This window comes from Apus apus, chromosome 15, assembly GCF_020740795.1.
Source record: "Apus apus isolate bApuApu2 chromosome 15, bApuApu2.pri.cur, whole genome shotgun sequence".
In the NCBI taxonomy this organism is placed as follows: Eukaryota; Metazoa; Chordata; class Aves; order Apodiformes; family Apodidae; genus Apus; species Apus apus.
In genome coordinates, this window is record NC_067296.1 from 12,726,061 (window position 1) to 12,742,157 (window position 16,097).

Genomic DNA, 16,097 nt, shown 5'->3' on the forward strand with positions numbered 1-16,097 from the left:
TCAGTTTGTTGGAAAAACAAGTGTCTGTTTTTCCTGTTCTCTGTCAATTAAGCTGATTGTCATTTCAAGTGGAACATTTTTATAGAAACCTCTTGAACAGATATTGACCAAAAATATTGGGAGATACAGAATGTTTTGGAGATGCTAACAAACCAGTTCTTGCCTAGCATTTGTTGTGCATTTAAGATCAGCATTCAAGGGAGAACCTTCTGGTTTTCATATTTGTATTTCAGCCAAGGTTTTTTTAAAAAATACTCTTGGTTGCCAGCATGATCAGGTGCTGAGATGCACAGGAACCAGTGGAAAGAAGGCAGCCTGCATCAGTAATCAGGTTAGAGTCAGCTGCCTCTGCCCTCCAGCTCACTCTGAAAGGCACGCAGTCTAATTAGTTAAAGAAGGGATTTTACTGAATAGTTGTAAACACATCTGAGGGGTTGGAATAAAATCAGTCTGACTGTGGAAAGTTTTCAGGATAATTATAAACTGTTATTGACAGAGTGTGAAAGAGAGACCAAAGGGCTTTCAGCAGTGGGAAACCTGTAGCTGTGGACGCTGTCCTCTGAAGGGGAAGGAGAGGAGCAGAGGTTGTGGGTGGCAGAGTGATGGTTTGATGTCTAACCAGGTTCTCTTCGAGAGGAAGGATAAGAGGTTCAGCTGCCTTCACAGGTGCCTTTTTTCTTTTATTTTTAATAAATTGAATGTATTGGGTTTTGGGGTTTTTTCTGTAATACTAGTGGTGCCACAATACCTGAGGTGCCGACACCCCCGTGGGGAGGGCACACATCCAGCTGCACAGTGGATTGCTAATACTCATTAAAAGAGAAGAGAAAGGGAACAATATTTTACGGTTTTGACCATGGTTTTATATAAAGGCATGTGTAAAAATTCTCTCTTCACAGATCAGAATGGTCTTGGCGTCAGCCTTTGCTGTTTCCCTGCTGATGTAAGTGCCAAAAATTGCATCTCCTGGATAGGCAAGTCCTCAAGAAGTCACCCCGGCCACCAGCCCCACTGTGACCTGCTGCTCAGCTCTGCCTTGCTGTTCATGGCAATGCCCCAGAATTCGACTGGAGAAAATGGCTTTTGTTTTGCTCAGACACTTGACTTCTCCCGCCCATCTCCTCCTCCCAGCCAGACCTTTGATTCCCCAAGCAGGCAGGAGGTGTGTGGCACCCCGCTGAGGAATGGCACCATGTCCTCCAGTGTGCCCAGCCCCTCCAGCTCCAGTGCTGAACCCCTCTGCTCCACCAGCCCTGCAGAGGAGGACACCCAGTTCAGCCAAGGGATTAAATACGTATCGGCCGAAGGGGAGGACCTGGCGTGTGGCTGGGGGGGGTTCACCCCTGGGTGCTTACAACTCTTTAACACTTCTAAGGGCATCTTGTTCTTCCTCTGCGTGGCCTCCTTCCTGCAAGGCATGACGGTGAACGGCTTCATCAACACGGTCATCACCTCCATCGAGCGACGCTTCGACCTCCGCAGCTACCAGAGCGGGCTGATCGCCAGCTCCTACGACATCGCTGCCTGCATCTGCTTGACCTTCGTCAGCTATTTTGGGGGCAATGGCCACAAACCACGATGGCTGGGTTGGGGTGTACTGGTCATGGGCTTGGGCTCCTTGCTCTTTGCCTTGCCCCACTTCACCACAGGACAGTACGAAGCTCGTTCATCAGTGGAGGTTGGGGTCTGCGGGGGGAACCAGAGCCTGCCCTGTGCCCAGGCTGTCTCCAGCCTCTCTGGCTACAGGTTCGTCTTCATGCTGGGGCAGTTCCTGCATGGGATGGGAGCCACACCGCTCTACACGCTCGGTGTCACCTATTTAGATGAAAATGTCAAGACTAACTACTCCCCTGTGTACATTGGTGAGTGGAGCTGGAGGGGCAGCTTGGGGCCATGGGCTGGGTGGTAGGAGGGAGAGCTGGTCCCTCTGCCTTGGCACTCAATGGCCCACACTGAGCTGTTTCACCAGAGGTGCTCTCAGGCTTTCCTTCCTGATGGCCAGTGAGGTGGTAATCAGAGAGAAGTGGCAGCTGTTCAGGCAGTTTTGATTATTTACAGGATAGGACTGTAAGTGCAGCTGGGCATTTCATTCCTGCAGCCCATACCCTGCAGATCAGGAGGCCCAGGACCAGCTTGAGGAGAGTGTGCCTCAGCCCCTATGTGGCATTAACATCTCTGGCAAACAACCATAAGGCCATATGCCATCTGTGCAAGGAGACATCAGCCCTGTAGCCACAGCACAACAGGAGCAGTCGCTGGGATGCTCAGACACTGCTGGAGCAAAGCACAGGCAGGCTTCACTGGGGAAAGAGGCTCGGCTCACTCCTCTGCTCTTTGTCACTGATTACTTACATTGCCAAACACTTACAGTCCTGTTGGGTGACATTGCTGAAAGGGTCGACCTTGACCTTTCAGCAATGTCAAACTTTAGCAGTCTGCCATACTGGAAGAGGAGATCATCAATAAGCTGATGATCTTTCCACAGCAGCAAATCAAAATAAGTCCCGGTGGTGCCATGTTTAGTGTAGATGTTGCACATTGTCCACGGGGAGACAACAGTCATCACGTTGGCTCTTGGGATGTGACAGCAGGGGCATCTACATCCCTGCTAAATGATAAAACAGTAGCTACATAAGTAGGGTTTTCCACTGAACCACAGTTTTGCTATAAAAATTCCCCAGTTGGATACAAAAGTTTCCATGGGACAGAAGTGTGAGAGGAAAACTTCTTAAAGCTGTCTGGCTTGGTTTGGCACTGGCCTGGGGAGAAGGGTGTGAGGCAGCAGGAGGCTGAGCATCCCACATCCAGGAGGGAATCAGGCAGTGGTGCTCTGCAGCGTCTCTGCCTCTGAAACCTTGTTATTTGTCTGACACTGCTTGTTTTCCCTTTCAGCTGTTTTCTACACTGCTGCAATCCTTGGGCCTGCAGCGGGTTATCTGGTAGGAGGAATGTTTCTAAATATTTATACTGAAATTGGCAGAGAGTAAGTCGTTAACAAATAATCTTGTTCCTTTTCCTTTATGCTGTATGTTTCCATTGGGGTAAAAAAATAATAATAACAATAGTAATCTGCAGAAGGGACTTGGTGGCTGGGTGGAAACATGTCCGTGGTGTTCAGCAGTGTTTCTGTGGGGGTGCTGAGGCTGGAAGGGTGGCTTGCATGAGTGCTATTGTTGGAAGAAAATTGCTAACAAATCTGTCAGCTTAAATCCTCCTTCCCGCTGCACTGCCTGTGCTAATGAGGCTACGAGCAGCGGGTGAATTTTTTGAATGAGTTCCCTGAGAAGGCCATGCTACTGGTAGTGCTGTTTGTCCTCCTGGTAATCCAGCCAGGATGCTTAGTCCCTCCTTACTTCTGAGTATGTGTAATTTATGCTTATCTCCTTGCAGGCTCTTTGGCAGAAGAATGGGTTAAAAAGGGGAAGGTGGTTTCCACAGGATGGAGTGGGTTATTTGGACAGAGCTTTGAGCAGTCTGGTCTACTGAGAAGTGTCCCAGCCTGTGGCAAGGGGCTTAGAACTAAGTGATCTTTAAGCTCCCTTCCAACACAAACCATTCTGTCATTCTATGATTTCCACCAGTTTTCTTGCAGAGGGTGGCTCTGGGGAGGGACAAGGGTCGTAGCAACCCCAAAGCACAAATGAAAGGGGGAGAGGTGAATGTGCAAGCTAGAGATTAAAGGAGAATTAAACCATGTAGTTTCCAAGGTTCATTGAGTGTTGTGCTCTCCAGTACAGCAGAGAGTGCTCTGCTGTGCCAGGAGGGATGTTGGATGTGGCATCCCCAGCAGATCACCATGGAAGAGGCCAGAGCTCAGTTTCCTTCCCTGATGTTCCCCTCATGTCCTCTGGGCCCCCCAGCTTCAGGGAGAGGCACGCTGAGCTGTCCCACTCAGTCTCTCCCTTGTGTCCTCTTGGCTTCATTTCTTGCAGGATCGACATCGCCCCGGAGAACACGCTGTGGGTGGGGGCCTGGTGGATCGGCTTCCTCGGGGCTGGAGCAGCCTCTCTCCTCATCTCCATCCCCATCCTGGGGTATCCCCAGCGCCTCCCAGGTAGGTGGTTCCAGGGAATTGGGGCTGGGGCTGTGTGGGAATCATGCTGGCCCTGAGGCTTGCATGTTTGTGCATGTCTGTAGCTGGGGGCACAGGAGCAGAGGAAGAGCTTACAGTGCTTAAACTGTAATTCCTACATGGATTTTACCCCCTTGACTTTCCAGCTGCCTGTTTCCCTGCTCCTTCTTTGCAGTCACTGGTGGAGGGAGGATGTCATGTTGCATTTTTCCCTTGCAAATCCACCGTTTTGGTAGCATCCACACTCCGTGTCTCACGTTGCTCTTTGTCCCCATGTGCCTCTTGTTTTCAGGATCCCAGCGGTACATCGTTATGAGGGTGTCAGAGGCTCATCAGATAAAAGATGGGAGCCACAAAAAAGCATCAGATCCGGACTTTGGGAAAACAGTTAAAGATCTGCCTCGGTGAGAAAACCCCCCAGAGGTTCAGGAAGCCCTCCCCAAAAGTGAGAGGAATGGCCCAGACTGAGCTTGTCTTTTGTGACACCCGCTAAAAGGTTTTGCCCACCTTCAAATCTGACAATGACACATTCTTGCTGAGAAGGTTGCAAAGCACCTGGTCCTGTCAGCATCTGGAAGCTCTCAGAAATTGGGCTGGACTAGTAGTTGTGCTGGGGACCATGTGGTCGAGCAGGGGACAAGGTGCTGGCCCTGTCTTACATCCATGTGTGGAGTCCACCTGCAGCCCTAGGCAATGTGCTGAGTTGCACCAGGAGAGGGTTGGTGCCAGCCTTGAGGCCATGGGAGATACACAGGTGTTGCCATCTTGTTTCCTCTCCCCAGCAGCATTATTTCTTTCTGCCTGCTCATGTTTGACCTCACCTGGACCAGCTGAGTGTTATCCAGCATCTCCTCCTCTCTGTCCCCTTGGGGCCTTCCCTTTCCTCTGTTTTTGGTTGTGTAAGATCTGTTTTGTCCTTTTAATGAGAAAAGAGAGGAAGCAGAACCCAGACTCTTATAGCGCCATTCCAAATTCAGGGAACAAGATATCCTGCACTGTAGCTTTCAGTTCCCTTGCTCTTTTATTCTTAGTTGCCTTTTTCTTTTCTTTTTTCTTTTGCCTTGCATCTTCCAGCCACCTATTTTGTGTTACTACTTCTTATCTCTCCAGCAAAGCAGTGACACAGCAGCGTGGGTAACCCCAGGGCCACTGGTGTGGGAGAGTGCAGGAGGTTTGGTAGGAAGTGGTTCAAAGGAATTCTGGGTGGGAACAAGTGGGTGGCCCAAACAAAATATGCTCTTTTCACCTGGAAACATTTGGTATGGATCTTTGAAATCTTTTATGATTTCTTTTTTGTTTGTTTCAAGTTGTGGTTCCAAGGAAGGCAGGGTAGAGGTGCTTCTTTATTTGCAGCTTGGCTTTAGCTGTTGTGCAAGCTGTGGACATTGCAGAGATGCCTGGATGACAATTCCTTTGGGAGCTTGTCATCAATAAGGGGGTTTTTCTTTTTCATATTTCTCCTAGCACTGTTTGTTGGGAGGATTTTACATCTTCGTGTGATGCCTGCTCCATGCAAAGGCAAACATTCAGTGCTGCCAAACCCTGGGCTGCTGCCAGCAACTACTCCTGAACCTCAGATGTGGAATTTGCCTTTGTGCTGGCAGGGGAGGAGTGAAGCAGGTGCTCGGTTTGGGATTTTTCAGCAGCAGTTGCTCTGTGTTGTGTCAATACAAGTACTCACGTTGGTCTGAATTTTTTTGGAGACTTGGTAGGAAGTTTACCAGGGGTTAAGGCAGTTTTATGAAGAATATGACATAGAGCAGATTTCAATACTGTTATTAAATGGCATTCTTGACTGGGTGCCATTTTCCGAGGTCATGGTTTATTCTCTGCACGGAAATTGAATTCAAAACCTGCATTTAAATAATGGTGAGGTTATGACTGAAACCAAGACAAACAGGGTAGTAGAGAGGGGTGAAATTCAGTGGTTGGTGATTTTCTTGCTGATCTGGAACAAAACTCCCACTGTTTCTTGGTGAAGGCTGTCAGAGTGACAGGTACAAACAACTTAGTGTGGCTTTCGTTTGAAAGCAAAAACCCAACAGACTTTTGTGTTCCCTGCTTTTGATTAGTAAAAGGGAAGTGCCTTAAAGGGTTTCTATTCTGGAAACTTGCATTAAAGAGAAGATCCCATCTGTGTGTACAGCTCCTGGGGACATAAGGACCAGGCTGGAGAACAAGGCCAAAGGACACTGTTGCTTTTGTTTTAGTAAGGGATTAGGCACTGCACATTTTGTTGCAGTACAGACAGTAGGAGTTTCACAAAGAGAAACAGAAATACTGATGAAATATAATGCTATTCCATAGCGTCAGGTCATTTCTAAGTGAGCTTAATGAATTGCTGTATTCACAGTGCTGCTGAAGAGCAGGAGCTTGCAGGGATGCAGCTTGTACAGCTTAATCCTCTGCCCTGAAAAGACTTCTGTCTAATTCTTAAGTTGAAAAGACCTGATAAAATAGCCTTTTCCTTTCTCTAGTTCTATAGGATTGCTCTCATGAAATAGCCCCTGCTGTCAGCACAGAGGGATTCAAACAGAAGACACACAGAGCTGTGCCAGGAGAGGAGGCTTTGTCCCAGCGAGCTGTGGGACAGTGTTTGTGAGAATCACTCACTGGTCTGTCAAGATCTGGTCTTCAACATGAGAAGCTATGGCCAGTATTTCACTCATCCCTCTTGGATTAGGTGGCAGGATGGGGTTTTCATTTGTCTCACAGTTTTTCCATAGCTTCCGTGTGTTGTAAAGGCAGATGGGTTTACATTCCTGCAGGACATACATACTGCCCTCTGTTCCCTTGGTGGTGGTGACAACAGGGATCATTTTGTGCTGGAAAAGTCCCCGTTCACACACTCTTAAGATTGCATAAATATCTTTCTGCCACTACTGACTCATTAGCCTGTGGCCATACTCTGTTACAGTATCCTGGGCATGCAGGTGTTCCTCAGAGGAGCAGGCTCTGGTGGTACAGGTGGTCCCAACCTACACAGCAGGACCATACCCTGAGGAAAGAGTACCCATATCTGCCCATAGCAGTAAAGGCTTGCAGGATCAGGCTTTTATAGGTGGTGAGATTCTTCTCTTGGAAGCACTGAGCCTCCTGAAATCCCTTTGGCTGCCAGAACTAAGAACAGACAAGACCGTTCAAGAGTTAGGTGTTTTCTGGGTGTGACTGAAATCCTTCTGGTAGCAATAAAAAGGTCCATGTTGACTTTGCATATACCATAGCTCCTCACAACTACGTCTTCCATCTGTAAACAGATTAAATTACCTGAGTAAATCCTTACTCTCAGAGCTGAAAGGAATTCCTCTGCATTTTCCTACCTGTGAGCTTTGGCCAACAGGCATGAAGTCACACCAGTGCCAGAGGACAACTCCTCCTCTATTCTCTCTTGAATTCTAAAGAGGTGAAGGCATTGTACATTTTTTTTTTTGCAAAAACCACAAGTGTTCTCTCACTAAGAGATTACACTTCATGCTTCCAAATAAAGCACAGTTGAAAAGATCATTTCAGAAAAATAGTTGATTAAACTAAACTAATCCCAACAGCTAGGCAATTGCTAGTGGATAGTCCCCTGTAATCGAGGTGTAAGAATGTGTGGTATTTCAGTCTTTTGGTTTCCTTGTTCTTATGGTATAAAGACATTCTTCACTTTATGTGGGTAAAGTTGTATAAATCTGGTGCTGAGTCTCAGCACGTCTCTCACTTGTTTGTACTACAGTTGGTTTTCTCTGATGTCATATTTCCTCCAAAGCAGTAGGTGGGAAGTGACTGTGCCTTTCAATTCAGCCAGCATCCCACAGCATCCCTGTCCCTGCCATTGATGCAGGATCCCAGGTTTGTGCCTGTCTCAGGAATGGGATGAACTGTGGTACTGGTCTGGGGAAAAGTCATGTTGCAGAACTTCCAGTTCATTACAAAACGCCTCATGGAAAGTTGTGTCAACCCTCTTAGTCCAATATCCAAGCAAGTGAAAGGTAATTGAGACCATCCTATGTGCCCGAGGGTGTTTCTGTGTCTCAGAGATGGAATCATTGCTGGATCATCTTTCTGCATATAAATGACACATGGCAATTTTTCAGGCATATCTGTGGCTCTCTCCTAAATCCTGCTGGGCTGAAATTAAAATGTGTAATTCGAGGAAATACATTAAGCTTAATGTAAAACTATGCTTAGATTGTGGGAGAAAGATGGGTTTCTGTGGGATAGAAGGTGTCTTGGAGGTGTTTTTCCTCCATACAGAAAGGCTTGCTTGGTATTTCCCCTGAGCTGCAAAACATCCATGGTTACCAGAGATTGGTATTCCCAGGAGGAGGCGGGTGCACATGAAGAGCACGTGTGTATGTAAGGATGTAACACAGCTTTGTTCCCTGCTCTTAGTTGATTTGGGAACCCCAAGATAACTGCCATCAGGGACTGATAGATTTGGTGAGGAGTAGTGTCCTTCCAGGAATGGAAAATACTCAGATTATTCTCTAAGCATGTGTTAGGTGCTTGAAGACAGTCAGGACAACAACCAATTGGAACAAGAGCCAGAGCAGGTTGGTACACAAGAGACATTACATATAAAGGCAGAGTTTGAAGGCAGACTTGTTGACCTCTACCTACAATGGAGACTGTCTCCACAAAGCACTGATGTCTACACTGTGCAGGTACATCAGGAGAGGTGAGGGTACCCTCAGCATCCTTCCTTGGCTGGTAGGACTCAGTAAGTCTAAGTGGAGAAGCTCACTGCTTTTTCAAAGTCTGTTAGCTCCCTTTTGTGGTTTTGTCTTTTGGGAAGAAGCAGCATGATGGGATTCTGCCTCGTGTTGCACATGGCCCTTCTGACTTGAAGATAAGAGACTGACCTAAAATCAAAATGTGCCACAGTGATTCAATTCCAGTATGTTTGTCCTTCCCAGATCAGTATTGCTGCTTCTGAAGAACCCCACTTTCATCTTCCTCTGCTTAGCGGGAGCAACTGAAGCCACCCTCATTGCTGGGATGTCCACATTTGGACCCAAGTTCCTGGAGTCTCAGTTTAGTTTAAGTGCCTCTGAGGCTGCTACCTTTTTTGGTAAGGAAACCAGGTTTTTGCAACGTCTTCCTGTTTTGCCTACAAAGACAAGAGCACTGTAGCTCCTTTAGAATGGAGACAAGAAGGCTCTGCAGTTCATTCACAGAGCAGTCATCTGCTTCAGCTCTTAGACAGGATTGTTTCCCATCAGCTCATCTGTACCAGCTGCTTTTTCAGAGCTGTATCTACTGACATCAGGAGGAAATGTGTCACTTTTGTAGCCAGCTGTTACCCTCTAGAGGAAGGCAAAATAATTGTAGTCTGTTCTTTCTAGTGCATTATGAGGAAACATTAACTAAATGTTGCCTCTAATGAGGGATGTCTGAACTGGGGGATGTATTTGTCAGCATCCCAGATGTGGGGAGATCGTTGCTTAGCTGCTGTATCATAGGCTGAGGAAGTGGTGTCCAAGCATCAGTACCCATGATGTGCTCCTCAGAGTCTGTTTTAAGATCTCTTGGTAGGAAGAGCTGCCTTACCAGGCTTGTGCCATGATACCTGAGCTGTTATGGAGGACCACCTACTGTAGCAAAGTCCACTGAACTTCCACCAAGAACCCATGCAGCAAAACAAGGTGTTATTCTCATGCAGGCAGACTGCAGTTAATGTATTTAGACACAAAAGCTCCTTGCTGACGTTTCTAAACTTGCATGTTTTGGGTTTTTTCCCTCCTTTTTTTCAGGTTATTTGGTCGTGCCAGCTGGAGGGGGAGGCACATTCCTGGGAGGATTCCTTGTGAATAAATTTAAACTCCGCTGTTCAGGAATCATCAAGTTGTGTTTACTTTGCACAGTGTCCAGCCTGCTGGCAATATTCATTTTTTTTATTCACTGCCCTAACGTGCCGATGGCAGGAGTGACCCAGATGTATGAGGGAAGGTAAGAACAACCATCCCATCTGTCTTGTGCTGCATGGCCCTGGTCAGAATAGAAGGATAACTCCAAATACACGGTGCTAGTGGTAGTCAGGTGTGAGTGTGTTGGGAATGATGTCCAGTCAGTCCTACAGGCAGGCACTGAGGGTGAGATCCAGAGGATAGATGTCCTAATTTTTGCATCTAGTTAGAGTTTATGGAAGAGGTTTTATCTTCAGTGAGGGAGGGGAGACCAGCAGCACCAGAGAGTGAGATATTCTACTCTTCCGTTTCTTTCACATGGTCCCCCATCTTTATCCAGCGCGATAAACTGGACTAAAAGTGGGAATCTCCTCTCCAAATGGAGGTGTCTCCCTATGAGCTGGTCACTTAAACTCCCTTGCTAGCTGTGGGATAGAGGCAGCTCCAGGGCACAACTCCTCTTCGTGGTTAAAATTGGGTGAGATGAAGCCCTTCCCAAGCCTGGCTTTATGCTACCTGGTGATCCACCACATCTCCTACAGTCTCCCCTTATCCTTCTCTTGCCCTACCCATTTCCTCCTGAAAAATGCTGTTCTGTGTCTCCCCACTGACTGTTCCCGTGTTTCCCTTAGTGCTTTGCCTGGTGGCCACCTAAACCTGACAGCAGCCTGCAACGCTGAGTGTGGCTGTCTCCAGGAGACCTACAGCCCTGTCTGTGGGAGCGATGCCATTATGTATTACTCTCCCTGCCATGCTGGGTGCAAAAAAGTGTCTGAAAACCTCATGAATGGCAAGAAGGTATGTCTGAAAGCACTGTGTATTAGCAAGGTGGTGGCACACCTTTGGACTGATTTGGCTGGCTCTGCAAAAGTGTCCCCAGGTTTGCAAAGCAGTGTAAAAGCCCAGTGCAGGATGGATGTTCTCAGGTCATGCTGTTTTGCATCTTTCATGTGTTCAACCAGTTTTACCCCACTCCAGGTCAAACTGCCCTGAAATCCATGGTAAATCTCCCAGGCAGGCAGGGAGCTTGGTAGGCACCTAATTCCTGTCCCAATTCTTGTTTTGGGCCTTGAATGAACATGATGCACCTTCTCATCCTTCCAGCATGCTGCTCATATTAAAAGGCAAAGGCCCAGGAAGGGTAATGACGGCATTTAGTGACCAAGGGCTGCTTAGCAAAGTAAATTTCCCTTATTTAACAACCTATTTTAAAACAGAAGTGTGTCAAGAATACAGTTTGATTACTGCTTCACTCCAGAAGTGAAAACCAGCTGGATTCTGTCCTCCCTGACTTCTGTTTTTTAAAGCTTTGGCTATCACTGCTTGGCAAACCACCCACTGACCTTTCTTTCCCAGGTCTATCACGAGTGTAGCTGTGTTGAGAAAACCCTCCGGCTCGGCTCCAGCAACGCAGAGGCAGGGAAATGCACCTCCTCATGTGAGAAAAGGCCCCTGCTCTTGTTCTTCATGTTTATGGTGATTCTCTTCACCTTCCTGAGCAGTATTCCTGCCCTGACCGCCACTCTGCGGTAAGCACAGGATGACCTTGTCTCTACAAGAATTCACCTTTCCTCTTTATCCTCCTGGCTCAAGCCATGAGGAAGGTGTGATGGGAAGCACCTCACTACTGGCAGCCTGGAGACATTGGGATAAATTCCCTGTCTAGCTGGGAAAGCAAATTTTAGCATTGACACCTCTGTTTTCTGACACCGGGCACCCACATATGTGTCCCAGTTTGCAGCAGTGGTGGAGGGATGTTGCACTGGTGTGAACCTCAATCTCCAGAGGTTCCATCCAAGCATGCTGGATCTGAGTGCATGGTGTCACAGGGCAGGGAGGTGCCATGCATCCTGGCAGCATTTTTAAACAGTCCCCTTTTGTTCCCCAGGTGTGTCTCCGACAGGCAAAGGTCATTTGCACTTGGGATCCAGTGGATCGTGGTACGAACTCTAGGTATGGAACAAGGAGAACCTGAGCATCCATGGGGTCTGTGGGCTGTGTGGAGTGTGTGCCAAGCTAGGCATAAAACACAGGTTGCAAAAGAACGGGGTAGGGGACATGCTGCTGAAAGGTGGATGTTTTCTCTTCTTTGCTGTTATTCAGAAAAACCTATTTCCCTTTGTGTGTGATGGCAAACTGAAGGATTTTGTAACATCTCGCAGGCGGAGCTGAAGAGCAACGTCTGAGCAACGTGTCCTTATTTTAAGAAAAGAAAGGAGCAGAGGCATTGAGGTTCCTGTGTTTGTCTCTTGTCTCTCTTGTGCAACATGTAGGTCAGGATGGTCAGAAGACCCGCTGGAATCTCAGATCTTGAATTTCAGTGTATTTGGGATACCTACAGCTGTAGGGGTTGCAGCAGAGACTGGTGCTTTCTGCAAGCACTTCATGTCTTAAAAGGCTGGTGCCTAAGCGCTGCCTAAAGTGAAGGTCCTCTCTCTCTTTCCACAGGAGGCATCCCTGGCCCCATCGCCTTCGGGTCCATGATTGATAAATCCTGCCTGCTCTGGCAGGACCAGTGTGGTGAGCAAGGTTCGTGCTACGTTTACCAGAACTCAGCCATGAGCCGCTACACCCTCATCGCTGGACTGGCCTACAAGGTGATGCTGCCTCGTGACTTCACTCTCTGATAAAGCAAGCAGGTCTTTAGGAGACACTGTTTTACTCTGGGAGAGAATTTTACAAAATTGGCTTGTCCCGACCCCCAGCCCAGATTAGACCTTCACACAAGAAATGTTCTCAGGGAAGGCAGAAGCTCCATTTGCTTCTTGCCAGGTGATGGTGCTCCAGGCACCGGCATTCCCTTAAATTGCCATTACTTCCTAGGCTTACAGCTCCTGCTGCCCCGTATGAAATATCTCCTCCCAACAGTTACCAAAGGGAATTTTTGCTAGAAAAGGAGTAAAATACAGAACTGCAGCGTGTTAGTGAGAGAGAGGGGTGGCATCGTGGGCAGGCTGTACATAACCGGTCCCCAATCGCTGCTAGAAAATAAGAGACCTAAGCTGTGTGTTTCTCACTTATTAGCTGAAAACCATAATTTTAACTGCTCCCAAATAAGCACTTGCCCTAGATAGCAGTGTTTAGCAATTGCTGTGACAAAGAGGTTTTCAAAAGCCTTCCAGCAAGTGGCTGGGGCAGCGTCAGTCTGCAGGTTGCTGTGCTCCAGGTGTCCATCTGGGACTGAACAGCTTTGCAGATTCTCACTGTCCCATTGCTATGGGCTGGCTAAATACAGATATTTACCCACTTCAGCTCTGTGAGCTGGTCTGCTGCCCAGCTGGTCTGCATCTGGTCTGCATCATCTCCTCAAAGCTCGGTCAGCAAATCTCATCCCAAGTGAGGGCTGGGTGCCTGGTTTTGTGGGGAGCAGAGAGTAATGGGATGTCTTGGTGGCTGCAGGTGCTTGGGACAACCTTCTTTGTAGTTGCCTGTTTACTCTACAAACCCCCACCAGCGGAGTCGGCTCCAGGCAGCTCAGATGTGTCTGAAAATGGCAACTGTGGCCTCCAGGAACACAAACCTTCACTGCCTGCTGAAGAGGATGTATAGCTCTGTGCACCTGGAAGTGACTTTCTCAGTCTTTAAGATTTGATGAGAAGATGTTGTGCAGTCCCGAGGGGGGTTTAAATTAATGGTAATACTAATCACTTTTTTTTAATTCAAGAGAAATAATTTAATTAATCACTGGTGTGCTTGCTGTTTTCTTAACAGCAGAAACACATTTAAAAATGTGTGTTGATGCCATAAGCAGTTATTTTATTTAATTTAAAGAAAGGGCTACTCTAGCTTTATTCTATGTCTGTGACAAGCAAGGACCACATTCTCCACTTGTGGAAATATGCACCAGTAACTCCAATGGAGCATGGGGAGTTTAAATCACCAGAAGATCTGGTCCCTAATATCTTAATTGTAAAGCCAACTGTAGCAAAACTTCTGTTGAGACTTCCCAAGCCTGGAAAGAGCCCTGCTATCCTGCAGCCTGTGTTGCAAAGGGGACAACTGGCTCTTAAATTACTGTATGCAAAGTGGATGGCCCCAACAGTGTCCTCCTTCTTCCTGTGACACGCAGCATTGCTCCTTTTGTTCAGGAGCAAGTTATCTAATTATGCAAATCCATGTTACTGTGCAATGGGAGGCAGGTTTGAGATGAGATTTGTCTAGCAAATTCATCAGTACACTACAGGCAGCCAGCCAGCCCCCGGAGCTGCCCAGCACTGTACCTTCACTGCCTCAGTTCCTTGCAGAGTTTACACCGTGGTGACACTTCATCTATTTTTTTCTTGTGTTGTTTAATGATGCCTTTTGTAACCTACTGTGCAAAACTTGAACTTACTTCTTGCTGTTTGTTGGGTGTGGGAAGACATGAGGTACAGATCTATGCAATGCTTCTCTTTGGTCACTCTGTAAAGACGAAGCTTGGGTTGATGAGAAATATCAGGCTGAATTTAATTTGTCTCTAGACCACTGGCTTAGGGGATTGCTTTCCCTAAAGACTTGTGGAAAGGGGGTGCTGTCTGGTTACCGGCCTGCTTGCACGTAGCGAGGGCAGCATCCCCAAAATGACCTTTGAATGTGCACTTGCATTGTTGACCAGGACCTTTCTGAGGGGGAAAAGTGGAATTTGGGCAGGTGTATGTCTGGCTTCCCTCTCAACCCAGACCAGGTAAGGTTAGTTTGCCTGTATTTGCACAGCCACACTAGCCAGGTAGGGCTCGGGGGAGGTTGTGACTGGCCCCTGGAGCCCTACACTGGGTAAACTGTGTTCTTGGGGACGGGACCTACATTATTGAGCTGCAAAACTGGCACTTCTTGTGTGCCAGATGCTAATTAGAATTACTTTGTAGATATTTTGTATATTTTGTGTATCTGTGCTTTCATAAGCAGACACAGGATGGGCATTTTTTTCCTTTGTTAGCAAAGAACTGATTCTCAGAGCAGGGGTAAAATCATTACTGTTGCAGACAGGGATGGTGGTGCTGGGAATGTGGTCAGTCTTAAGTCTGTAGAGGTCAAGAAAGGAGCTTCTTCAATTCACAGATCTCCTTCCACCGAAGCCTGGTAGTGATATTTCCACTTCCAAAGCTCTTGTTTCCCAGCCTCTCTCAAGTGCTGGGAGAGACTTGAGCATCTCCAGTGACTGCTGGAAAAACTAGAAATGTTCAGGGTGAGATAGAAGGTGACTTTTTTGGTGCTTGAACATTGGCAGCTGGTGCAGCTTTGATGGGGCACAGCCTGCAGAAGACTCCTCTTTTTCCAGGGAGGCAGGATTAGACCCACTGATGCTGAAGTGAACCCCAACACCAAGGCTTCTTCACAACCTCCACCTGGGTTTGCAGCCACCTGCAAACACCAGTCTTTCTCCAGGCCTTTCCCAGCAACTGCCTCCCCCAGCTTCCAGATACTTTGGGTACGAGCAGGGATCTTCAAAGGGGAAAATGCATGAATGTATTTTGGGAACATATTTTATGTATGGTGTATTTATGAAAGGTAGATTTTTTCTTAATATATATGGATATTGCAAGGCAATTCTAGTGTTTATAAAATTAGCTTTATCTGAGTGTGTTGTTTCCAGAGCAAAAGAAAAGCTCATGGGATTGTGGGTGTTTATTATGTTGCTGTGGGACTGGTAAGTCATGGATTTCAATAAGCAGGAACAAGGCTTTCCTGTGCCATAAGCAGGTTATGTAGGTGTACAGGTAACTTAAAATATTTGAAAGTATGTTTCTCAGTCTCATATGAACTATTATATTGCTATAAAAGTGTAGAAATATAATCAGTATTTCACAGGTGCTTGTGTTCGTGGTTTTTTGTTTATTGTCACCCTTTCCCAACCACTGTTCTTGGCAGGGGTGGGCTGGATCCGTGCTGTCTGGGAAGATGGTGCCACAGAACCTCCTGCTAACAGGATGAGAGCCACCCTGTGGGGGTTCAGGCTTCATGGCAGGTCATCCTGGTGTCTCCAAGGAGGAGAGCTGGGTTTTAGGTTTGTTCTTAAATCATAGTATCAATAAAGAACTTCATGGATACAGGAGCTGCAGGCAGCATCTCTGGTAGGACAGAAGGTGATACTGACACAGTGTGGGCTGCTGTCTCCTACTGACTCATCCTCTCCTCCTGAGACAGAGAATAATTGT

At 47.2% G+C, this 16,097-nt stretch overlaps 1 protein-coding gene across 1 annotated transcript; it reads left to right on the forward strand.

The window, feature by feature from the left end:
• The first annotated feature begins 914 nt into the window (after positions 1-914).
• On the forward strand, positions 915-15,686 carry SLCO4A1 (solute carrier organic anion transporter family member 4A1). Its single transcript, XM_051633369.1, has 11 exons — positions 915-1,862; positions 2,893-2,983; positions 3,933-4,054; positions 4,365-4,476; positions 8,974-9,128; positions 9,811-10,006; positions 10,596-10,761; positions 11,320-11,492; positions 11,852-11,916; positions 12,412-12,560; positions 13,363-15,686. The coding sequence occupies exons 1-11, from the start codon at positions 1,046-1,048 to the stop codon at positions 13,510-13,512; spliced, it is 2,196 nt and encodes a 731-aa protein (XP_051489329.1). The 5' UTR covers positions 915-1,045; the 3' UTR covers positions 13,513-15,686.
• The last annotated feature ends 411 nt before the right edge of the window (positions 15,687-16,097 follow it).

Bases quoted from the DNA above. Each gene is read 5' to 3' on its own strand.
- SLCO4A1 (XM_051633369.1), top strand. From the start codon at position 1,046: ATGGCAATGCCCCAGAATTCGACTGGAGAAAATGGCTTTTGTTTTGCT. The intron at 2,984-3,932 runs GTAAGTCGTTAA...CATTTCTTGCAG, and splicing joins TATACTGAAATTGGCAGAGA to GATCGACATCGCCCCGGAGA. The intron at 10,762-11,319 runs GTATGTCTGAAA...TTTCTTTCCCAG, and splicing joins ACCTCATGAATGGCAAGAAG to GTCTATCACGAGTGTAGCTG.